General features: G+C 44.2%; 1 protein-coding gene across 1 annotated transcript; it reads right to left on the reverse strand.

Moving 5' to 3' along the window:
• Window positions 1-352: 352 nt before the first annotated feature.
• On the reverse strand, window positions 353-25,863 carry pigm (phosphatidylinositol glycan anchor biosynthesis, class M). Its single transcript, XM_083656468.1, has 8 exons — window positions 25,578-25,863; window positions 17,988-18,161; window positions 17,702-17,822; window positions 16,549-16,798; window positions 11,283-11,386; window positions 7,914-8,068; window positions 3,555-3,656; window positions 353-1,432 (listed from the first exon to the last, which is right to left on the reverse strand). The coding sequence occupies exons 1-8, from the start codon at window positions 25,746-25,748 to the stop codon at window positions 1,265-1,267; spliced, it is 1,245 nt and encodes a 414-aa protein (XP_083512594.1). The 5' UTR covers window positions 25,749-25,863; the 3' UTR covers window positions 353-1,264.
• Between the last annotated feature and the right edge of the window lie 525 nt (window positions 25,864-26,388).

A 26,388-nucleotide genomic window follows, 5' to 3' on the forward strand; every position in this document is an offset into this window, starting at 1 on the left:
TATAGAATTTTTTCTATTAGGGCTATATGAACAGGGCTGGACTCTAATGAAACATTGGACACTCCTGCTTCTTTCAAAGAAGAAATTTTGTTTCTAGACAGTTCCATTATGAAATGACAGCCTCTGAAAGAAGAGCACTTTCAAGGGTTTTCTGCTGTCTTTTTTTACTTTTCAAGATAAAGTCACTTTTATGAATACTTTTTGCACTCTAATTTCAAGCACATTCACTGACTCTAGCTACTATTTTCTGATGTAGTGACATGGTGTAGTTCTGTGCAGCCTGCGTGCCCCACCCCCCTCTCCCCCCCTCTCCACCCCTGAGCTGCGGGCTCCTCCCCACACGCACACAGTCTGTTTTCGCAGCCTCGTTTTTGCCCCGGGCGGATCCCAGCGCAACAAGGAAATGGCAAACGGGACTGAAGGAAAAGGTTTGGCCGTTCGGCTTCGGGTGCTGCCTTTCTGGCAGGGAATCGTGTGGAGAAACTATATGCAGACAGATAGACAGAAGCAGAAGAGCTCAGTTGTGGGCGCGGATCGAAGCCAACTGTCAGCTGCAGACAGAGCCATCTATATGGCTCTGGCTGCAGCATGCATCGGTTTCGCTTTGATCACGGCTTTCTCCGCTTTCTCCTGCACAAAGTAAAGGATCTGAGGTGGGTGGCGCAGCTCCCGTGTAGATGTTTAAGGTGGCGCCGTGTGATCCCTTGAAGGGATTCATGCTCACTGGCTGGGTACGACCTTAAACAGCAGAATTATGGAATAATATGAATTATGATTTTAGGACGTCCACAGACGTCCTTGGCACTTCTCGTTACTTTTTTTTAGGACGTCCACAGACGTCCTTGGCACTCAATGTGTTAAAGGGGATGGGATAGGCGACTTTGATTGGTTTATTGATAGGAGCCCAGCTGGCACATGGCCACACCTGTGAATAATTGTTGCTTTAAGCATGGCCATTTACTGCTTTAGCGCGGAGCGCACAGGCATTTGGCGGTGCACGGAGAATAGCAGAGCACTTGGCCACACCTCCAAATTGCGCTGCGCGTAAAAAGCCGTGCAAGCGCTAATTAGCACGTTTGGGAAGATAGGGCCCGGAATGTCCTCTGAATCTCACCCTGAAGCTTCAGTTGTTTTTAAACGTGGAATGTCCTCTGAATCTCACCCTGAAGCTTCAGTTTTAAACGTGGAATGTCCTCTGAATCTCACCCTGAAGCTTTTAAGCAAAGGGAGAATTCCTTCAATGTTGAAATACAGGAGCAGCGTGTCACTCCACCTTGAGTCTCTGTGTAGGCTGTGCTGGTTTGTAATGAGTTATAATCTGAATCAAGATGAAGCAGTTGATCACCAGGAAGAGCAATCCAGCCAGCCAGATCAACAGGAAGGTGTTGTAGCCTTCGAACTCCAGGAAGTAGGCTGGGCCCAACCAAACACCCTGGCAGTGGAGACAAAATATAATAGAAATGCTTTATACTCCAGTGATTCCCAAAGTCTGCACTGCAGGTGGCCCGCGAGATGCATACCTGCCAACACAACAATTTTCATGGGAGTCAAAATGGATAGCGGGCTGAGTGTTAAAGCCAGAGTGAAGTTATGAAAGTTATGAAACTAGAAGACCTAAAGGCATTGGTACCAACCGTGCCATGCTAACTTGTCGGAAAGGGGAATAAATAACGCTCCAAATTTAGGCTAAATTTTGGTGAGGGAAAAACTATTTAAAAGGGGTCCCTTGACCTCTCACCTCAAGATATCTGAATGAAAATGGGTTATATTGGTACCCACGAGTATGGCTGAGTATTGTTACTCGATACCTTTGAGGTATCAACCAAAAATAACCCAGTACCAGACCAGTAGTATTGAAACTTCTCCTGTCAAATGAGTATTGCATTTGATCCTTTTTTGCATACAGATCTAGAAAAAATTGCTTTGTATGGTTTTGCTCGCAGCCAATCACAGCAATCTTCGATTTAATCTGACGTCTGATTGTTCTACTACCTCAGCAGTCTGTGTGTTGCTGAACACGAGCACAGTGTATGGAGTTGCAGTGAGTTCAGCATACCGAGATGCCATAAAAATGTTCAAAAGTATAGCTATACAGGGTGTGATAAAAAATAAATACATAAAATGCAGAAGGATTATGTCAGGAAAAACTGGGAATACGAGAAACATAATAAAGCACCTCATCAAGCATGGAGAAAACTTAATGGTGGACAGCTGCACCGTTATTACTTCAGGTAAGGTAAATGGTTACTATGCTGCTACTACGTGTGTTAAATCTTGAAATGAAAATCTGTTTGGGTAGGCTCTAGTCGACAGGATAGTGTGCTAGGTTGTTACCTTATTAGCATTTAGCTATGCTTGGTGCATTGATTACCTGTAGATTTAGCTTCTGTAGCAGGCTAACATTAGCAGATAACGTTACAGAAGCTACAACTACCGATAAATAAACAAAGCAGCTACTGTAGCTGTAGCTGCTTAGTGCATTGGCTACCAAGGTTTATACCTGGAGACACCATCCGTTGTGAATAAAGGGTTGGGTGGGCCCCGGAAGACTTTCAGATTTTAAGGTGGGCACCGACATTCTTAAGTTTTGGAATGGCTGCTTTATATCAAATACAGTTTTTATCTCAACTAATGGTACAGCATGAAGTAACCACTGAATATACACCATGTTCGAAGATGCAAAAGTAATGGGATTTTGATATGAAGATGCAAGAAAACATTATGATATGTAGAATTAGCTCTAAATATTTAAAGTCGAAGTGAACCGGAGGCGAATGCAATAGCACGAGCGTCGGAGACTGAAAACAAAATAGTGTCGATGATTTGATTTGACAATTCTGTCGACTGGCTTTGGCATTGTTCCACCCCCAAATCGAGTGGGATTCAGCGTGTTGTTGTGCTACGCGAGTGGGATCTGCGGAGTACCAGGCAGCCACCTGCTTCGTGCGGAGCGAGCGGGCAATCCGATGCATGGGTGCTGCCCGCCCGCCTGAAATCTCCGAGGGGCGACCCCTGACAACCACGCTCTCAAGCACACGCCTTTTACGCTATTTCTGTAAATACGATATTCCTGGAATGCGCGTTTTAACGAGCCAGTTACATTTCTTTGCATTCTTAGAGATTATAGTTTTTGTTTTTTGTTCATGTTTCATGCAATTGGCCAAGTTAGTAGTTAGTTTATGGGATAGGAATTCTGCCAGATGACAGGCACTAGGTGCCATTTTCTACTTCATTTGGAAGAGAAAATTATCCTGAAATGAAGATTTGATGGACAGCTGCATGTCGTGATATGATTGGTTGAAATGGGGTAGAAATTTGATAGTACTAGGTGACGTCAGCAAACTGTAGATTAGTGTTATCAATGAAATCTTGAAAAATGAACTTTTTATGTGAAAAAGTGTGAAAAACTAAAGGAATTAGATTTTTGTGATTTTTTTTTGCATACATCATTAAATAGGTGCACTGCATACCCAGGTATTTGAACTAAAAGAAAAGAAAAGTCATTTTTGGGTTCAGCTCGACTTTACATATGCAGAGAAGATTTTATGAATTACCTGTCCAGCGAACCAGAGGGCCAGCAGTCCCACTCCCTGCTTTGCCGACAGACTCAGGCGAGGGATGAGCAGAGGAAGCAAACACAGGTACCACAGGAAGTACTGCAAGCAGGATGGAAAGCAACACTCAATATGGCAAAGACATTGTTCTTGGCTTGAGCATAAGGGCTGGGATGCTAGTTAGCTTAGCACAATGGATGGTAGTCAATGGTACTGGCTAGCCTACCACTGTTAACATGAGCAAAAAACAACAAAAACAAACAGAAAAGAAATAGTGCTCACTATTTTTCTACTACACGGAGTACACGCACAGAGAGAAGAAATGCATTTACCTTCTTGTTTTACTATCAGGAAGATGGCAAATAGGCAAATCTCCCAAAATGTTGGTGTGTTCCTTTGACATGAGCAAAAACATAAAGATAAATAAATAAATAAATAAATAAACAAACAAACAAACAAACAAACATAAAGAAATGCTTCCATACTGCTGTCCTGGAATAATCTAAAAAAGTTGATGAGAAAGGACATCACACCCTGTTTTTAGCTGAAATCTGCACTGTAGCAGGATTGCTGCACCCAATATTATTATTATAATTATTATTTTGCATGTATTTAGCGGGGGGTTCCTATGTGGAGCAAACCCCAGGGGAGCACGCGGAGAACATGCAAACTCCACACACCTTTTTGACGAGCCCACCTAGGCCTGGCGGGAATCGAACCAAGAACCTTCTTGCTGTGAAGTGACAGCACTGCACCACCGTGCAAGCGTGCACCCAATATCATTTAAGCACCTGACTACAGTGAAGATTTCAGCTAAAAACAGCATGTACATGATGCCTTTTCAAGTCAACTTGGCATCTCAGGGCTCGTGCATACTTGGATTATGCCAGGTGAGCAGTATGGGAGCATTTTTTGTTTTGTTTTATGTTGTTTGTTTTGTTTTTTTTACGTTTTTTTGCTCATGTTAACAGGGGTAGGCTAGCCAGTACCATTGGCTACTATTCATTGTGCTAAGTTAACTGCTCACAATTTTTCTACTACATGCACAGAGAAAAGAAAGGCATCTATCTTATCTTACTATCGGGAAGATGGCAAAAAGGGAAATCCTTGGCGTCTTCCTTCAAGTATTGCAATTCAATATTTCAATGTATTGCAATTTTCGTTTGCATTTTTTAACACTAGCCCATGGGAAGATTTGCATCATACACTTCTAGAGACTGTATAGGACGAATCAGCATGACATCACGACAACAAAAAAGCACTTCTGGGTGGCATTGCAGCAGTTAACTAGTATGAGTTGTGCCAAACAAACGTTAATATCTCAAAAACTATACATCACATTGCTTATATTTTGACTTTGTGAGTGAGAGCAGAAGTAGCTCAAGGGTCTGATGTATAATATATGTATGTAGTGTTAACACATTCAGTGCCAAGGACGTCTGTGCACGTCCTAAAAAAAAGTAACGTTCAGTGCCAAGGACGTCTGTGGACGTCCTAAAATCATAATTCATATTATTCCATAATTCTGCTGTTTAAGGTCGTACCCAGCCAGTGAGCATGAATCCCTTCAAGGGATCACACGGCGCCACCTTAAACATCGTCACAGGAGCTGCTCCACCCACCTCAGATCCTTTACTTTGTACAGGAGACAGCGGAGAAAGCCGTGGAAACCGATGCATGCTTTCTGCCAGAACCGTATATATTGCTCCGTCTACAGCGAGAGTGGGCTCGGCTGCATCCGCGCTCACAACTGAGCTCTTATGCTTCTATCTATCTCCACACGATTTCCTAGAAAGCCGAACGGGCCAAGCCTTTTCGTTCAGTCGCGTTTGCCAGCGCGCATCATTTCCTTGATGCCCATCAAGGAAATGATGTGCGCAGCAAAGCTGGGATCTGTCCGGGGCAAAAACGGAGTCGAGAAAGCAAACTCTGTGCGTGTGGGAGGAGCCCGCAGCTCAGAGGTGGAGAGGGGGGGGGGGGGGAGAGGGGTGTGTGGCTGCACAGAAACCACACCACACGCCACCACATCAGAAAACACCAGCCAGAGTCAGTGAATGTGGTCGAAATTAGAGTGCAAAAGGTATTCATAAAAGGGGCTATATCTTGGAAAGAAAAAAAAAACGACAGAAAACCCTTGAAAGTGCACTTTTTTGAGAGGCTGTAATTTCATAATGGAACTGTCTAGAAACAAAATTTCTTCTTTGGAAGAAGCAGGAGTGTTCAATGTTTCATTAAAGTCCAGCCCCGTTAATATAGCCATAATAGAAAAAATTCTATAGCTGTTTTCAACTGAATGGAAGTGAATCTGGCACAGGCTCCAGACAATTTTACTGAAGCGCTGTGGCACTGAATGTGTTAAAGTTGTGTGAACTGTCATAGTTTTATATGGATTTAGTAAGAAGTGCAGCCTGCTAGAGTCAGACACACTCAAGGCTGGCTCCATAGGGTCGGATTATGAAGGCTGAAAAAACATAAACTGCGATTTCTCAAACAGTACAAAAGATAGATTAAAGCTGATTTAATTGGATAGAGTCCTAAAAGTGGTGACTCATTTAAAGTTTAAATGGAGTGTCTAGCTTAAAAGTATGAAGGAGCAATTAGAGTTCAAAGAGGGCATGGTTTCACATTGAACTGCGGTTTTAAACGAACAGGCAGTTGCCCCCAGAAGCTGTCGAAGCCGTTCGTTTACAAACAACCTGATCCCTCGTATATCATGAGTCAAAATGATGCACATTATGTCAGTTGGGCTTTCTTAGATTTATTTCAGCATCATTGCTCTACTGCATAAAAGTGGTACATAAAATGTACAATAGAATGAATAAAAGAAATACATCTACTTTTTGAAGTAAACTGCTACATGTAGCTTGTTCCTGCTCATCAAAACACAAAAGGTGTTAGGACCCTGGATGCCATGCGATGGCTGCATTGACGAGAGCTCCTTTTCAACTTGGCAAACTTGTGTAGATTTACAGTATCCCTATTTTTACCTCTTTCTCCCGTTGTGCTCCCAATTAGTAATTTATCCGGTTAATCTCCCAATTATAGTGATACCAATCACTGTAGATGAGTCTTTACATTACATTACATTACATTATGTACATTATATTATATATTACATTATATACATAATGTAGATGAGTCTTGAAGCCAGAGTGACATTTCTAGTATCATATGAAACTAGAAGACCTAAGGCATACATTGCTACCAACCATGTTGTGCTAGCTTGTTGGGAACGGGGCTAAATAACACTCAACATTTAGGCAAAACTTCGGTGAGGGAAAAACTGGCATGGCCATTTTCAAAGGGGTAAACACAAAGAAAGAGGTAAAAACACGTACATCCAAACCCGAATAGGGCAGGTTGATGAAACTGGAAAAAGAAAAAAAGCTTGCAAAACTGCAGGGCTCCAAGTTAATGGTGCATTGATTGCAGCACCGGTGGTTACGTTTCAGGCAGCATCCTGCCCTTCATCAGACAAAGTGACATAAGACAGACACCATCTTAAGGACCCACATGATGCAGTCACATGAGTCAGGTGTGTCGACTCGCTCATGTGACAGAAAAAGTGTAGAGTTAAAGCGGATACATATGAAGACGAATACATACAGGTGAGATCAACATAGTACCATATAAGGCAAAGTTAACACTGGTGGTGCTATAGCAGAATCACAGAGTCGTGTGGACAGATCTGGGTCTGTATCCACAGAACACACATAATGTGGGCATGTATGCACAGACATACACTCAAACTGCCCAGAATGACAGTTGTGCAGTAATCCAAATATAGAAATAGCAGTAGAAATAACAATACACAGGGAGGGACCCTCACAAATGCATCGTACTGCTAATTTGAGTGAGTTCCAAAGTGGTAAGTGTTCCTGAAGAAACAATCTAAATATACAAAAATAAATATATTTACATAAAATGCTAGGAGGAAAACACTCAATAGTGTAACCCAACACCACCGTCACGCTAGTAGGCCATCATAAAGTATGGGAAAGCTAACGAGGCGCCTCTCTATGTCTTACACACGGTGCAAAATTGGCAGCCATGGACCACAAGTACAGATGAAGTTAAAATAAGAATGAGAGAGAGCACTCAGTAGCAACACACAGATTAACACTCAGAGTTAGGTACAAGAAGGGGCGAATGTCTATGTCCTCATTGAGGCCCCGAGTATCAAGAGTATCAATCCAAAATAGTCCACGTTTTAGAACAAGATTGTTGATGTCTATAATAATAATAAAAGCAATGAAACTCGAATTGGATTATTGAGGAAGATTGACAGCCCTAGTGTGTGTGTGTGTGTGTGTGTGTGTGTGTGTGTGTGTGTGTGTGTGTGTGTGTGTGTGTGTGTACCTGAGAGGTGCAGACTTTGTTGAAGGAGACAAAGATGGCGGTGTGTAGGAAGCAGCAGAGGGCCAGGTCAGGATGGAAGGCCCAGGACACGAGCAGCAGCAGGGCAAGCTGCGGCACAAAGGCTGCCAGGCCCAGCCACTGGCTCCCCCTACTGTCTGCACACAGTAATGACTGCACATCAATCATGTACACTATGTCAGTTAGTGATGTACACACCAGGGATATCAGTTAGTGATGTACACACCAGGGATATCAGTTAGTGATGTACACACCGGGGATATGTCAGTGAGTGATGTACACACCAGGGATATCAGTTAGTGATGTACACACCAGGGATATCAGTTAGTGATGTACACACCAGTGATATGTCAGTTAGCGATGTACACACCAGTGATATGTCAGCTAGTGATGTACACACCAGGGATATGTCAGATAGTCATGTACACACCAGGGATATGTCAGTTAGTGATGTACACACCAGTGATATGTCAGTTAGTGATGTACACGCCAGGGATATGTCAGTTAGTGATGTACACTTTAGGGGCGGCTTTAGCTCAGGAGGTAGAGCGGGTCGGCCAATGACGCAAGGGTTGGCGGTTCGATCCCCGCTCCCTCCCAGCTGCTGTCGTTGTGTCCTTGGGCAAGACACTTAACCCTCCTTGCCTCGTATGATTGGTATGAATGTAGACATGAATGATGGTGGTCGGAGGGGCCGTTGAGCGCCGATGTGTGGCTGCCACGCTTTCGAACCACCGGTACGAATGGTGTGAACGAATAATGATTCTGTGAAGCGCTTTGAGCACTTGGAAAGGCGCTATATAAATCCAATCATTATTATTATTATTATTATATACACACCAGGGATATGTCAGACACCAGGGATATGTCAGTTAGCGATGTACACACCAGTGATATGTCAGTTAGTGATGTACACACCAGGGATATGTCAGTTACTCATGTACACACCAGGGATATGTCAGTTAGTCATGTACACACCACACCAGGGATATGTCAGTTAGTCATGTACACACCAGGGATATGTCAGTTAGTCATGTACACACCAGGGATATGTCAGTTAGTGATGTACACACCAGTGATATGTCAGTTAGTGATGTACATACCAGGGATATGTCAGTTAGTGATGTACACACCAGGCATATGTCAGTTAGTGATGTACACACCAGGGATATGTCAGTTAGTGACTTACACACCAGTGATATGTCAGTTAGCGATGTACACACCAGGGATGTTAGTTAGTCGTGTACACACCAGGGATATGTCAGTTAGCGATGTACACACCAGGGATGTTAGTCGTGTACACACCAGTGATATGTCAGTTAGCAATGTACACACCAGGGATGTTAGTTAGTCGTGTACACACCAGGGATATGTCAGTTAGTGATGTACACACCAGGGATATGTCAGATAGTCATGTACACACCAGTGATATGTCAGTTAGCGATGTACACACCAGGGATGTTAGTCATGTACACACCACACCAGGGATATGTCAGTTTGGCTACGTTCAAAATGAGTTCTACGAGCAGTATGGGAAGAGAGTGCCCACAGTATCCAGGCTCTTTCACACACAGCCATCCTTAGTGCTTGAATCTAATCTCCCCCTCCTAAGTGACTCAGGTCAGTCTTTTTCATGACTGTGTGAACAGTACAAGTCACATTGAAAGTGACTTTTTTAAAGACGACCTGGGGTACTTAAAAACATCAGATTGTCATATAGATTGTCATATATATACTGTATATATATATTGAGGCGCGGCTGTCTACATGTTCACTCTGCCACACTTTGAAAACCCCTGGTCTAAAACGTTATGTTTGTCCTCAGACAACAGTAAGAAAGAAGGTCAGCACTCCAGAAAGTCCTTTCAAAATTGTATAGCTTTAGTCACCTGGGACAGAGAGCACAACGGATGTTTCAGCATCAAGCGTGCCGCTCTGTTGTTGTACCGGCGAATATAAGAGTTCCAGTCCCGAACGCTAGTGAATATATAAGAATCTTGATGTTTAGAATTAAAAATAAAAGCGACGCAATGTATGCTTTCAAAAGGCATCACTGAGCGGAAGTGGAAGTCCCGGGTGGAAGATCTGCGCTGTACAAGAAGCCTAAAAAAAAGGTACGGCTGTCCCAGAGTCTATTTACGTGCCGAAATAGACTCCTATATAATAGGTTCCCAGATTGATTCAATTCAATCAACACAAAGTAGAAAGAAGGCATTAAATTAGAAAATGGATCAGTTCTGATTGGTTGAGTTTGGGTTGGCGGGGGGCATTATTGGCTGCTGCTTGATCTCCATGAGAATATTTCACATTTCAGTATACAGAACCTAGAAAACAAGAGACACTTTAGTTGCCTAATGTCCTACTATAATTAGGCATGGGTCGATTTCCGGTTTACTGGTCCGGTGTACGAGCTTAAACCGGTTTGATTTCATGCCAACCGGCTGAAGCGACATGTATCATTATGCCAGGTTCTGGCAAATTAAAAATCACCCTCAGCAACCTATGCTGACGGCGTCGCAGGGCAAAATCCAACTTGTATTGCATTAGTAATAAGCAACATGGCAACGTGATTAATCTAATGTTTATTAGTTATATACTGTAGTTTGTTTATAAACAGACTACCGGAGTCACTGAGAGCCGTGTACTGATGAAGCGAAGCAGCAACATGAACGAAGGAGATCAAATTTCACTAGAGGGTGAGGGGGAAGATGCGTACAGTGCACTGTCTGAGTTGTTTTGTAGTGAAGATTAAATATAAACGGGACAGTGAAGCAGTCACCACTCACCTGGCTAAAGATATGGTGTCCTTCAAAACAGTGGAAAAGAAGTCTTTTAAATCCATGCTTCTGACACTTGACCGTCAATACGATGCCAGGTCGAATGTATTTCTCTAAAGTTGCCATCCCTGAGCTGTAGCCTACAACAAACTGAGAAACGTGGTTCAAGTTTTGATCTCAGAGGGCCATAACTTTGCACTGACAACGGGCATGTGGTCACGTATGAATATGACATATCTCGCTTACGGTTCTTTTAATAAACAAGCAACGTTCAGTTGTTCTTTTTATTTGTGTTATTGGTGGTTGGTAAACCAGTTTAGAGGTACATTATCACCACCAAGTGGACTGGGGTCGCACTGCAGTAATTTATGGGCTCCATTGGGAAGCGCTGCTCAAAGTGCGACACCTAGTGGTACAATTCTGTATACCGGTTAGGTGCGGTTTAATGTATAATAATATCGTACCGGTTTAAAAAAATTCGATTGACCCATGCCTAGCTATAATCACCATATATTAAACATGCTAATTAACTAAGCTAATCATTGCTTGGATGGATGGGTGGATGGACGGATACCTGCAGTGAGGTAGAGCATGTAGAAGTAGGGAGAGAAGTTGTGTCTGATGTCTCTTCTGGTCAGGTGGTACAAGTAGGTCTCATGAAGGAAGTCCCAGCCATACCTGAACACCACAGAGAGGAAAGGAGTTCAGTCACACGAAGCTTTTACTTTATGGCAGGCTGTAAAATCAAAGGCCCTGATGAAGAGCTCTCCCTCTTTATGGCACAGACACAGTCCTCTTTATGGCACAGACACAGTCCTCTTTATGGCACAGACACAGTCCTCTTTATGGCACAGACACAGACACAGTCCTCTTTATGGTACAGACACAGTCCTCTTTATGGCACAGACACAGACACAGTCCTCTTTATGGCACAGACACAGTCCTCTTTATGGCACAGACACAGACACAGTCCTCTTTATGGCACAGACACAGACATAGTCCTCTTTATGGCACAGACACAGACACAGTCCTCTTTATGGCACAGACACAGACACAGTCCTCGAAGGTTGTCAATCGTCAGTCGCTGTTATTTTCCCACTCCACAACTTGCTGTCTTGTAATCGGGAGTCTTTGTGTCATTTTGGTTTTCACACTATATGACTGAGCTGTGACCCCACACACACACCCACACACACACACACACACACACACACACACACACACACACACACACACACACACACACACACACACACACACACACACACACACACACACACACACACACACACACACACAAGATATTTCACACAAGATATTTCACCAGGAGAATCCCTGATGAGTCCACAGACAGTCTCACACAGGTCTGCTCACTGCTATAATTATTTCTAAACACACGCGCACACAACATATATGGGTCATTCTACACAATTGTTTCAATGTCAGAGTTAAGTTTACTACTACATCAAATATAATCTTCAGAATAAGAATCATTTTTTATTCGGGAAGGTATGTTTTCACATACTAGGAAATTGTCTTGGTGTGATTGGTGCTCAAGTAACATGTAATAGATTAGAACAAATATACAATTTAAACAAATAAGATATAAAGAATATAAACAATTCACAGATATTTACAGGTAAAGATATATGCAGTATAGGTAGGTATAGAGATAGATTACATCTAAGGCAGGGGGGACAAACTTGAGAATGCCGTGGCCCGCTTTGAAATGTGAAAATCTTCCAGGGTCCACCCAATCCTATTCACAACTCTGATCAACACACCAGACTAAGATGATCTATTTCTGTATATGTTTTTTATATATATATATACACGAGGCATCTTGCGCGCTCAATTCAGCGGGCGAGCCGGCTGTGCAGCACGCTGAGCTGGCCCTGCAACTCGCATACACAGCTCGGCCGCTGCGTGGCCTAGCCCTGGCTGCTCTTGATGGCATACTTCAGGGATGGTGGATCACCTGTCCTGGAGCTGGCAACATACAGCTGTCCATGGCTGAAGACGGGGTCTGAAGCCAGACTCCCACTTCTTGTGTCTGCCCCTGGGACTTGATTTTGCTCTTATGATAACATCACTGATGATGTCTTATGACATCAATGATTATTGCTGCGTACAATTGGGCTCCTGTTTACCGTGAATACGACATAAATCCACTTGAACGGCCCCCTCATGTGGTGTTCACGACTTGGTATGTGGAATCTTTCTGAAAGCTTCGAAGCTCACAACCTGTGACGTGTCTTGTGACATCACAAAATGCCGGACGCCAGGACGTTCATGGAAAGTAAATATATTGACATTTTAGCTGTATAGAGCTTTTCATAGTAATTTTATGATATGTCTGAGGAACATGTTGATATTCTCAAGAGTCTCATCTTCTTTCCTCTGTCATTATGCCTCTGCATTTATGTAGTTAGCCACTCGCTAGCTAGTGGTAGCTACATTGTTAGCCTCGGTGGCTTCTAGTTAGTCTTGCAGTGCCAGCCGTAGATGATATCTACGTCTAGAGCACAACTCTCAAAAGTGGTTAACGCCCACCTCCCAAGACAACAAAAAAATGCGTGACAGACACATGAATTGACCAACCAGCTAAATAGAACCTGGGTGAAAACATCAACTTCACCACCACGCGACTAAAACTGCAAACTTTGGCTGCCTTCTTTGCTCCAAATCATTCAGTTCGGACAATTGAGATAAACTACGATCCTGCAACACTATCTATACCTACCTATCTACTGTTTAGTCGCTCCTTTTATCGCTTCTCTCTTCACGGTGTTCCACTGAACGGATTGTAATATGGGCTTGGCTGCTTGCAGCCTGCTGCAGACATCACCCCAGCCGTGTCTGCCTCTCTGCACCCTCATTGGCTGTAGCACATCGATGGCTCTTCTGACACAACCAGACCTCTGTGACTCATCGGCGAGCTCTCGTGAGCTCCAAGCTCACGTCTTTGAACAGTTCACACATAGAAATTGAGTGCCGAGCCAATGCCGCTTTGCCTCTGATCTGTGGGGGTTTGTCGTCGAGCTCCAAAATCTGCTCGCCGAGGGTTCAGAGCACCTAGTCTGAACGGGGCATTAGTCAAGTTCTACAGATAAGTGAGGAGTTATGCAGAGAGAGCCGGGATGCAAGTTTTTGTTGTGGGGGAATTAGGTTGTCAGTCAATAGAGAGCCGCAGGGATGACATATTTTTGTAGGCAGAATGCGGAAGTCCCGAACTTCCTGGTTCTACACTGTTTCTGTCTATGGGGTTTTTGAATGGGTTTTTGCCGCGATGCTTCAAATACGGTTTCTGGGCAACGCAAGATTAATCAAACGCGAACCAGAGTTCCGTCGGATAATCTTCACACATGAGGACCACTTTCATGAGTTTTGAAGCGTAAATGCGAGCCCTAGAAGTAAAATGCTCGAGCTAAGCTAATCCAGAACTACACACTGTCGCATAGGCTTCCACGTCACGTCAGCACTCAACCTGGACTGTTGTTGATGTATGCACTGATTACCCCGGGCTGAACGGGGCTGAACCAGGTGAGGGAAAGAGAATTTCCGTGTTCGCCCTTTGAAGTGGTGACGTTATTGACGTATATATCCCCATCGACTCAAAAGTGTAGTCTCATTTAGCCGTTTGCTAGCTAGCCGTCCTTTTAACGGCAAGTAAAAGCTTCAAAACTCGTAAAAGTGGTCCTCGTGTGTGAAGATGATATTACTAAACACTGGTTCGCGTTTGATTAAGCCAGCGTTGCCCAGAGAGATTATTAGAAGCATCGCGCCAAAAACCCATTCAAAACTCCCATAGGCGAAAACTGTGAAGAACCAGGGCTGTTAGCATCGATGATTTCCGGACTCGTTACTGCGGCTCTCTATACATCTCAAGTGTCCCCTTTAACAAAACAACTTAAAGTCGAGGTGAACCCGTTCGTCACGTGCATCTGAGTCCGTTTCAGACTGAAAACAAATTGAGAGGCGGACCATATACGGTGTCGATTATTTGATTTGACAATTCTGAGGACTGGCTTTGGCATTGGCCAATCCTGGCGTGTTCCACCCCCAAATCGGGTGGGATTCAGCGTGTTGTCGTGCTACGCGAGTGGGATCCGCGGAGTACCAGGCAGCCAGGCTGCTTCGTGTGGAGCGAGCGGACAATCCGATGCATGGGTGCTGCCCGCCCGCCTGGAAACTCCGAGAGACGACCCCTGACAGCCAGGGAGGCTGTCAGGCTCGGAGGCGCGCACCATTATCGTTATAAATGTAAATAATATTCCTGGAATGCACATTTTAACGAGCCAGTTACATTTCTTTGCATTCTTAGAGATTATAGTTTTTGTTTTTTGTTCATGTTTCTAACAATTGGCCAAGTTAGTAGTTAGTTTATGGGATAGGAATTCTGCCAGATGACAGGCACTAGGCGCCATTTTCTCTTTCTTTTGGAAGAGAAAATTATCCTGAAATGAAGATTTGGTTGACAGCTGCATGTCATGATATGATTGGTTGAAATGGGGTAGAAATTTGATAGTACTAGGTGACGTCAGCAAACTGTACATTACTGTTATCAATGAAATCTGGAAAAATGAACTTTTGATGTGAAAAAGTGTGAAAAACGAAAGAAATTAGACTTTTGTGATTTTGTTTGCATACATTATTAAATAGGTGCACTCACTGCATACCCAGGTATTTGAACTAAAAGAAAAGAAAAGTAATTTTTGGGTTCAGCTCGACTTTAAGCAATTAGTTTGTGCTCTTGCCCAAATAATAATAACCCCCCTTTCACCCCCCTTTTTTATTAACTCATTGAGTGCCAGCCACTTTTGGAGAACGGACGCTCCCAGTGCCAGAGTTTTCAGAGCGTTTTCAGTGATTTCTCGAGGCCCACAGAATATTGTGTGATATTACTATGTAAACACCGAACACGCAAAAAGAACAAGGAGACTCTATTGTATCATCAGCAAAAAAAAGTTTATTGATACCATTTTCCGTTCTTTAGTTATGAGCCGGAGAAGATAGGTTGTTTTCAGCGTTTTCAGGCATTTCAAATTATAAGCTGAGATATTCAGCCTTTTGTGAAATGCAGCATTTCAAGCACATTCACTGACTCTAGATAATATTTTCTGATGTAGTGATGTGGTGTAGTTGTGTCCTGCCCTGCGTGCCCCACCCCCCCTCCCCCCCCTCAGCTGAAAACTCCTCCCCACACTAGTAACACACAGCCTCGCACCAAGCGTCTATTTTCGGAATGCTTTTGGTGCGCCGCCTCCCAGGCAGCGCAACATGGAGAAGCCACACGCGGACTGCAGTGAAAGGTTTGGCTTTTCAGTGTCGCGCTGCTGCTTTTCTAGCGGCTAATCATGTGGAGAAACTATGCTGACAGACAGACAGAGGCAGAAGGACTCAGTTGTGTGCGCGGATTGACTGTATTCGCACGCACCGTCAGTTGCAGCCAGAACAAACTACATGGCTCTGGACTGCAGCATGAGCGGGTTCTCTTTGATCAAGGCTATTTCAGGCTGTGTATTCCTGACATTTCTGTAATCTGGAGAGCACTGTCGCCACCTAAGGGTTCTGTAAAATAGGTTATAGACCTCCAATAGCTACTATAGTTGTACAGGAGCTGCGGAAGGCTTTGATCGACGTCCCACCGTCAAAAAACGCATTGGACGTCGAAGGACGTCCGTGGCACTCTACGTCACTATTTAATTGGACGTCGAAGGACGTCCATGGCACTCAATGAGTTAATAGCCTCATCATGTTTTAACCGTGTGTGTGTGTGTGTGTGTGTGTGTGGGTGCGTGCGCGCGCATGCGTTTGTCTGATTCGCTATTTAAACTCACATGTGATAGAAGAGAGCCGTAAGGCTGCAGAAAACTCCTCCAGCCACACTTGTGAAGAGGAGTAGCTCTCGGTTGAGGAAGCTGCCGATGAAGCGCAACAATGTCCTCCACCTCCGACCCCCCTCCCCCTCCTCCGCTCCAGTCTCTGGGGAGCGCAGGGTCAAAGCGATGGGCAGGGCGTAGGTAATGGGGTAGATCTTCATATGGACAGACAGGCCATAGAGCATGGCTGCCCATGTCAGACGACGGCCTAGAACAAAATAGTACAGGTACAGTAACAGTGGATGAGCTCTATGTAAAAACAAATTCCTTGAATGCCGTTTTATGGGTATGGACCCTTTTCACAACAGCCATTTTCACGGGTCATAGCAGGGTAGGGCTGCTTAATTATGGCAAACATTATAATCATGATTATTTTGACTGATATTAAGATCACGATTATTTAACGCAATTACTCATTGACTTTGGCAACATCATGCAGTCAGACACAAGCCGTGTTCGGAACAGTTCACTCACTCCCTATTCCCCCTGCAGTGTTTATCATATAGTGAACTGTATGGGGAACGATCAAACAAAATTTCAGACACTACCTCACTCTTCTTCTCCTTTGGTAAAGACGACCGCATTGCATTGTGGTATATGGGAGAAAATATGGGGTATATTCGCTGTTCACTAGAGATGGCAGTGCATTGTGGGCATTTTATAGTGGACTATAAAGTTAATCATATTAACAGTTGAAATATGGACACCAGTAAAAAAAATCACACCCCGGTGTGACCCACTCCCCTCTCTCTGGCACTATGCATACGTAACGTATGTGTGTGTATGTGTGTGTGTGCGTGTTTCGCCGGCTTTGAGCCGTGGCGCTTTCTGTCTCCACTCTCACTTCCTTGTAGAGTTGGGGTGAAGGGGGCGGGGCCTAGTCTAAATCTCCTGCTCATCTCGGTGCACTGCTCAAATCTTTGTGAGAAGGGATGGACGGACACACATGTCACTTATAGAAGCGGCTGCACCGCTTAACATGGAGAACACACTATATAGTCCACTATTTCTGTATTAGGGAAGCGTTTGGAACAGGGCTACAGGCATACTCTTACCTTCCATACATAGTAACGTCCCCAGCACCAGAACAGGGCTACAGGCATACTCTTACCTTCCATACATAGTAACGTCCCCAGCACCAGGGCTGTCAGGACTGACTCTGCATTCCCTCGGCTGGACACTCCCATAGGCAGAGGGTTGAGAAGCCACAGAGCGCAAACACGGCACGCTGCCTGAAGGAAAATCCCAAAGAAAACACGTTACCTACAGTGCATTTCTCATGAAACCCTCCATGTCCGTCTATTGTCTCCAACCACAGAACAAATGTTATGAACAAACTGGATCTCAGTGAGGATTAGACTGATATAAATCATCAAATAGACTGTCCACAAACAGACCTCAGAGCCGAGGCCTCGCAGGCAGAGGATCTGGTACATGAGCAGTCCTGAGAACACGTCGCAGACTATGAAGAGGATCTTGCCAAACATCAGGTTGACATAGATGTTGGGGGTGAGCAGCCAGGCTAAAAGAGGGGTGTAGCGGTAGGTTGATCTGTTGTATGGTGACTCACCCTGTGGAGGAGAGAGCAACAAGGAAATGAATGATGAATGCAGGATGAGCAAAAAATATGTTGAAATGATTCCAACCAAGATGTAATTGGGGTTCCATCCATTGTGTTTATATGTGCATTGCCATATGCTCCCGTTCATGCATGTTAAAGGAGAATTTCGTTTTTTTTTAACCTGGACCCATCTCCTGGCAATAATTATGATTTGGCCACTCACCCAGCGATGTCCGCGGCGTTTCTGGCCGTCCTTTGTTATTTCGAATCCCACATAGGTTACGCCAAACCCCACATAGGTTACGCTAAAACCACCACCGCAAAGCGTCCTACCTGTAGTTGGCCAGTCGGCAGGAAAGTATCGCGGGACTTTACGAGACTTGGTGACCGAGATCACGTTTGAGGCAATTTGATCCCTGGGAGACTCCAGGAAATGGCCTGGGGCGAAATATCACTCTGGTGGATGTTGAGGGATCACATTACGACCATATGTGGCGAAAACGGGAATAAAAATAGCTATTTAGATGCAGGAAAGACAGGCTCACACTTGGCCCCAAATCAGCTCCATTTTACAACTGACTTGGATGCTATTGATCTCAAAACAACGCTAGGACGGCCAGAAACGCCGCGGACATCGCTGGGTGAGTGGCCAAATCATAATTATTGCCAGGAGATGGGTCCAGGTAAAAAAAAAACGAAATTCTCCTTTAACATTTGCCATCATTCAGATTCATTTTGATAACACTGCTGACAAAGAGCCCCAATAAGTGCAATGTTCTCCTATTACAGTAGGCCATCATGTGAAACTCCATTCAAAAATCTGGGACCGGTTGCACAAAGCAAGATTAAGATAAGGTGTCCATAAAATAAAATCGGTTGCACAAAACAGTGAAAACACCCTTAAATCTTCTCCTTAACACTTTCAGTGCCACGGCCCTTGGGCAAAAGGTTGCTTGCTGTGCCACATAGGCCGCAATGCATTTTAAAACAGTCATATAATTTTTTTAATAATTACTATGTAAACACTGAACACGCACAAATAACGATGAGACTCTCTTCTATCACCTGCAAAAAAAAGTTTATTGATCCCATTTTCCGTTCTTTAGTTATGAGCCGGAGAAGATAGCTTGATTGAACGAAAAACATACCTTTTTTTCTACGAGCTGAGATAATGAGCCTTTTGTGAAATTAAACATTTCAAGCACATCTCTGACTCTGAAGCTAATTTTCTGATGTCTGGGTCTGTCTGGGTGAAGTGTATGCTGCTCTGCTGCTCTCCGTGCTCCCCCCCCCCCCCCCCCCCTCAACTGCACACGCCTCCTGGGTGTGTCTTATGTGTCTGGTGGCTCTCAGTCTCTGCTGAGTTTGCTGCGCACACACAGTGAATGGTGCGCGACATTCAGCTTTTTGGTTCCGCGTGTGTTTGTCACGGGCTGGCATGCTTCCAGTTCGGAATAATAATGCTGATTATGTGAATGTGCTGTTGCAGCGTACATGGAAGTGCTCAGTTGTGACAGCGGATGCTGCTGCTGGGGGCACAGCTGGCGTTGTGCTCGTTTATGGAGGCATGTCGATGCATACGGACGGATGCGATGCGATTTCCTCATTTTCCACAGTGACTATTTCTGTGTGTTTGGCTCCTTTTTCTCTGATCAGGAGAGTGCTGTCGCCACCTAATGGGTTTGTAAAATAGGTTATCGACCTCCAATAACTACAATATTGTTAGAGGCGACGTAAGAAGCTTAGATCGACACCACCCCCGTCAAAAAAACAATTTGGAGTTATGACGCCATTTGGCGTCGCTGGCACTGTACGGTAAATTTCTAATGACGCCATATGGCGTCGCTGGCAATGAACGTGTTAATGTTAAACATTTAAGGAAAACGTAAGCACAACATTTAAGGGTGTGTTGCCTTTTTTTCTGGTGTGCAAATAGTAGGCCCTTACATTTTTATTTGTTTATTTAACCTTTATTTAACCAGGAAGTCCCTTGAGATTGAAATCTCTTTTCCGAGGGAGACCTGTCCAAGATAGCATACCAGTTACAGTTACAGTAAAAACAAAAATACACATAAAACACCACAGACAAATAATACACACATCAAATAACAAGACAGAGACTAAAATCCAGCTCAGTTTAGGCAGCTGCATTTCTCTGTTACAATGACTTTTAATATGGCTTTAAATTTCCCCAGAGAGACTAGGTTAGACAGATGAAGTGAGCAAAATTGAAATGTACATTCTTACCACTGATAATCAGTATGGTTTTAAACGCAAACATGGAACGGACATGTGTATTTTTGCTCTGAAAGAATTACCGTAAATTCCGGACTATAAGCCGCTGCTTTTTTCCCGTTTTTTGGCCCCTGCGGCTTATATAACGGTGCGTCTTATCTATGGATTTTTTCAGAAAAAAAAAAAAAAATACAAATAAAATCTCTCTTTTTTAGCACTCTTTCTAACTATAAATCCACTTCTGTTTTAATTTCCTCTCTTGCCCTCTTTTCACCACACCGCGGACACTGTGTGCACTGTAAAAATAAACAACGGTGGTGTTGTGTTATGTTGTTTTGTTGAAATGTTACGGTAATACGGTAAATGGGAGCTTCCTCAAACAGCCATCTCTTTCCCGACAATCCCCTCTGTGCGTGACCACTTACATATGGTAATTACGGTAAGCAAACGGCCATCAACTCCCTCCCCCGACTACCAGGAGAAAATCACAAACTTCGGCGAATTCACACAAAGGAAGATCAAGGAATATTCCATCGAACCGGAGCAGATCATAAATATGGATGAAGTGCCTTTGACGTTCGACCTGCCACTCACTCGGACTGTTAACAAGAAGCGCCCTGGAGGATTCTTTCACCAAAAAAAAGCTTTGCTCGTTCTCGACAGCATGAGAACGAGCAGTAGAAGCAACACTCTCACTTACCATGGGGAAGGTACGCAGAAATTCACACGACGCAGCTTTCAAGTTGAAAGCAGTCAATCTCGCATTAAAAGAGGGAAACAGAGCAGCCGCGCGTAACCTGGGCATCGATGAGTCAATGGTGAGGCGTTGGACGGTGCAGCAGGAGGAACTGTCTCAGCACGGAATATTATAGGAGTGTGAAAACATCCACAATCACCAACGGGTTCCAAAACGCTGGACTGCTGCGGGATGAAGAGGATGACGCCGCCACAGCTGGCGCTGAGGGCCGTCAGAGGCTTCAGAGGCTGTTCGATGCCGACAGTGATGAAGAGGAGTTCGTTGGTTTTGAGTGACAATGAAGGAGAGAGGAGAGTGGTTGACGAAGCCACCCTGAACCTGTTCGTTTCTGACACTGAAGATGAGGACTTTGGTGGTTTCAGTACGCAGGAAGAAGAGGAAGACGAGGATTAGTGACTTGACTTCTCTGGTTACAGGTTTGCTGCACATATAGCCTATTGTTGTGTGATTTTGTCTGGGGATTAGTGACCTGACTTTTGTTTTGTTTTGTTGAAATGTTAATAAATGGGAGCTTCCCCAAACAGCCATCGCTTTCCCGACATTCCTCTCTGTGCACGAACCCTTTCATATGGTAATTAAACATCAAAACACCCGCGGCTTATAGACCGGTGCGGCTTATAGAAGAAAAAAATAGTCAATTTTGGTCCCGCGGCTTATAGACCGGTGCGTCTTATAGTCCGGAATTTACGGTAACTCATTGAGTGCCACGGACGAGTATAGTCGTCAATTCAAATACTGACGTAGAGTGACAATGACGACTAAAGTCGTCAATTGCGTTTTTTGACGGTGGGACGTGGATCAAAGCCAGATCCATCTCCTGTAAAATTTTGGGGCATGTTGAATGTGTATAACCTATTTTACCGACCCATTAGGTGGCGACAGTGCTCTCCAGATTAGAGAAAGTTGAGTAAAAAACAGAGAAGAAGTCGTTATGGAAACGGAAACGGCATCGGTATGCATCGATATGCATGAAGCATAACGTTAGCTGTGCCTGTGAACAGCAGTCAATCTGCTGCCACAATTGAGCCCCTCCGTGTCCGCTGCGATAGCCCCTCCATATGATTTAGTTGCCGACACCAGCGTCTTTCTGAAAAGTTACATTATTCTCAGCTGGGAGCCGGCGACACGCTGTGAAAAAGCGGGGTGCAGCGCACTTTTCAGTGCAGAGCAAACGCAGCAGAGCCACCGGAGACACTCCCACGGAGGAGGAGGAGGGGGGTGGGGCACGCAGGGCAGCATACAACCATTGACAGTAAACACAGACCCAGACAGCAGGCTCGATGCACAGAGACAGGCAAACAAGCTAGAATATCTGATGCCCACCAGCAGTAAATCAAGACCAGCAAGAAGGTGTAGGGTCTGCGCACGCAGGGGCCAGCACTGCTGGTTGCAGCTAAAAAATATTATTTGGCCAAACAAAATTCCTTTGTTTTCACTGTTTTATTGAAGGAAATTATTTTTGAGGTGTCATTACATCAGAAAATATTAGCTCCAGAGTCAGTGATGTGCTTGAAATGCTTCATTTCACAAAAGGCTGAATATCTCAGCTTCTAAATTGAAACGTGTGTTTTTGCTGAAATCCACCTATCTTCTCCGGCTGATAACTAAAGAACGGAAAATGATATCAATAAACTTTTTTTTGCTGATGATAGAAGAGTCTCCTTGTTCTTGGTCCGTGTTCGGTGTTTACATAGTAATATCACACAATATTCTGTGGGCCTCGAGAAATCACTGAAAACGCTCTGAAACTCTGGCACTGGGAGCGTCCGTTCTCCAAAAGTGGCTGGCACTCAATGAGTTAATAACCAAGTACAGGAGCCAAAACTCAACAATGTTTACTTGTTTTATAGATGCCTCCAAGGCCTTTGACAGAGTCAACCATAACATACTTTTTAATAAATTGTCGAACTGTGGAGTCCCAAGGCTCATCCTTAGAATTTTTGCATTCTGGTATGAGCATCAGAAAATGCAGGTGTCTTGGGGGAACTCTGTGTCTTCTCAGTTTACCGTGGGTAATGGGGTGAGACAGGGGGGAATCCTTTCTCCCTTTTTTTATAATGTTTATATGGATGACTTGTCCAAACATCTAAATATGTGCAATACTGGCTGCCTTGTTGGTGAATTTATTTTCAATCACCTTATGTATGCAGATGATTTAGTTGTGTTCTCGCCGTATAGTGCCGGCTGCCAGGGCCGATTTTACACTTCATGGGCCCTGGGGCTATTCATCTCTGCAGGGCCCCCCCCCTCAAGCGGAAGGGAGTGTTGGCGGCGTGTTTTTAACCTTTTTTAGCCGTATTTAAAGGAATATCTCATTTTAAATCAACATTAGGATTATACTGTTGTGATGTCATTATTCAGTATCTTCTCCTTTTCTCACTAACTTTCATGTCACCACCTGCTCTCCTGTCAGCATTCTAACTTACAAACACAAACTGTAGGTTTAGCCATCATGTTCTTTCATAAACAGCCTGATTGGAAAGAAAACATTGCCACTGAGATGTCACAACAAGCACTTTTATTATTATTATTTAGTATTTATTATTGCTGTTATTATTACAGTGCACACACACATGGTTATTCAATTATTGCACAAATCAATCAAGCAGTATTCAAGTCTGTTCGTACCTGAAATGTCTTCTTCCTGACTTTTGCCGTGGCAAAGCGTTTGACTAGAGTGGTGAAGTCCAATGTTCTAACAATGTCACTTTCTAATGACATCAATGTCAAGTGGGTGAGCCTTTCTTGTCCCATTGTAGACCGTATCCTGTTCTTGACAAGCCCAAGTTTTGAAAAGGAGCGCTCTCCAGAGGCATTTGTGCCCCTTGATGTCCCGGGCCCCGGGGCTTCAGCCCCGGTAAGCCCGTTGGTAAAATCGGCCCTGCCGGCTGCTTAACATATGTTCTCTCTATGGGGTAGAATGTGACATCCTTTACAATGCCAAGAAGAGTAACATTATGATTGTACGTTGTAAAGAAGACCCCAAGTTAATTTTTCCTCAGTTTTATTTGAGTGGCAACGTCCTTGCAGTGTGCCACGATATTAAATATCTTGGCCATTGTATCACTGATGATATGTCTGATGATAATGATATTATGAGACAGCGACGTAAACTGTACGCCCAGGTAAACATGTTGATACGAAAATTCGATATGTGTACAGCTGATGTCAAAGTGTCACTGTTCAGAACGTACTGTACGCCACTGTACACTGCTCACCTGTGGGGCAGCTACAGAAAAAGCAGCATGAAAAAACTTAATGTGGCTTATAATGATGCTCTACGACTGCTCTTGCGAGTCCCTCGTTGGCATAGTGCCAGTCAGCTGTTTGTCACTATGGGTATACCCACAATGCACTTTTGAGAAATCTCATGTACAGATATATGTGTCAATTAGATGCCTCTGTGAAGAAGGTTATTGTGGCCTTAACCAATCCTGCATTAAGCAACACCAGGTTTTATTCTCCTTTGTGGCGACATTGGAGAAAGAGCCTCTATGTTTTATGATGCCTTGTATTTATTTTAGTGTTGTCTTTGCATTTATAATGAATTTTTTATGTATTTTATGTCTTGTCTTGTTTTTTATATGGACCTGCACTTGTGTCTGAAATAAAGTTTGAATTGAATTGAGCTCTGCAGTGCAGATTATTGCAGAACCAGGGAGCAAAACAGGAGAAGCCCCGCCCCCCTACCTGGAGCTTGGTATGAAAGCCACCTGGTGGAACGAAGCTGTACACTGTTGTTGGAGGTCTGCGTCAGGAGATATTACATGAATATAAGGGGAGTTCATGGCCTTGGACACAAATAGTAGCTACATGTGAAGTTTTCTACGAAGGGTAGGTGAGGGACGTGTACGGCCAATTACGAGAACCAGAAATCGTTATAAAACGCAGAGCCAAGTGCTACTTGATAGAAGTATATGGGGGACTTACCCCGCTAGCCGGGGGCTTCTGGCTCATACGAGCGCATTAGCGCCCGGCGAACGTCACGCATTTTCCCATTTTACACTGTGACATTTTCTCGTCTAGGTCTAAATGCGGTGCGCCAGATAAAAGCATTTATCTGGCGCACCGCTTCTTCTTCTTCTCTGATCTGAAGCAACCCGGAACAACGACTTCCGGGTTGCTCGAGGTGCTCCAGATAAATGCTTTTCGGTTTTTGAGAGACAGAAAAGTGGATTTTATGCAACAATTTGGATGCAACAACTAGGTGTCATTAAAAGAAGAGGATGTTCTACATCGGATAGCGTCTTCACTTCACGTGAAGATTCAGGTAGGAGCTGGCATTTAGACCTAGACGTGAAAATGTCACAGTGTAAAATGGGAAAATGTGTGACGTTCGCCTGGCGCTAATGCGCTCGTATGAGCCAGAAACGCCCGGCTAGCGGGGTAAATGGGGGACTTGGTGTGCAAAAGCCTTCAGTGTGTTAACGTTACCTTAGTGAGGAACCTTGCAGCATCTGTGAAGACATGATAGTCAATATCTGTGTACTTCACCGCCATAGTCCTGTCCTGGTAGTCGCCATAAGCGACCAGGGCGAGTCGTATAACGAAGGAAGCCGTGAAAAGCACATATTTCTCCGTAAGCTTGGATATCAGCCTCTCCATCACCTGCCAAGCGAGGAAAACCAGATCCGCAGGCAGCACGGGCTGCTACATTAGCTAGTAGTAGTAACGTTATTGGGCTAGCCAATGTGTCCTTTTTCTCGTGGTCATCTGGGTTTTTCATTCAGGTAAATAACCTCCCAGTTAGCCTATGTATGTTACTTTACAGAACCAGTGTTGTTTTGTTTATAGCCTTTAGGTTTTACTCGACAAGATTCCAAAACAGCTTGACAACTAGGAAGTAAGCGGAAGCGTCTTCTTCTTCTTCTTCTTCCCTGGGGTTTAGCGGCTGCGGCAGCGGCTGCGCAGCTACTGCCATCTTCTGGAGTTAGTTAACTCCTACACCTACAATACAGTTATCTTTAATCCAGTGTGTGTGTGTGTGTGTGTGTGTGTGTGTGTGTGTGTGTGTGTGTGTGTGTGTGTGTGTGTGTGTGTGTGTGTGTGTGTGTGTGTGTGTGTGTGTATACATACACAGTGGGTGACATTCAAACTCTCGCTCTCAGCAGTTTAATCTTTTTCTTTTTCTTTTTGGGGCCGGGGCTCTATTTTCAGATCTTCTATTTCACTCTATAAGCATTCCACCGTGAAGCCGAGCATGTTCAGTTAGTCTGGGCACCTTTCATCCCGCTTTTTGTCATGG

The sequence above is a fragment of the Poromitra crassiceps genome (genome assembly GCF_964638095.1).
Source record: "Poromitra crassiceps genome assembly, chromosome: 2".
NCBI lineage: Eukaryota > Metazoa > Chordata > Actinopteri > Beryciformes > Melamphaidae > Poromitra > Poromitra crassiceps.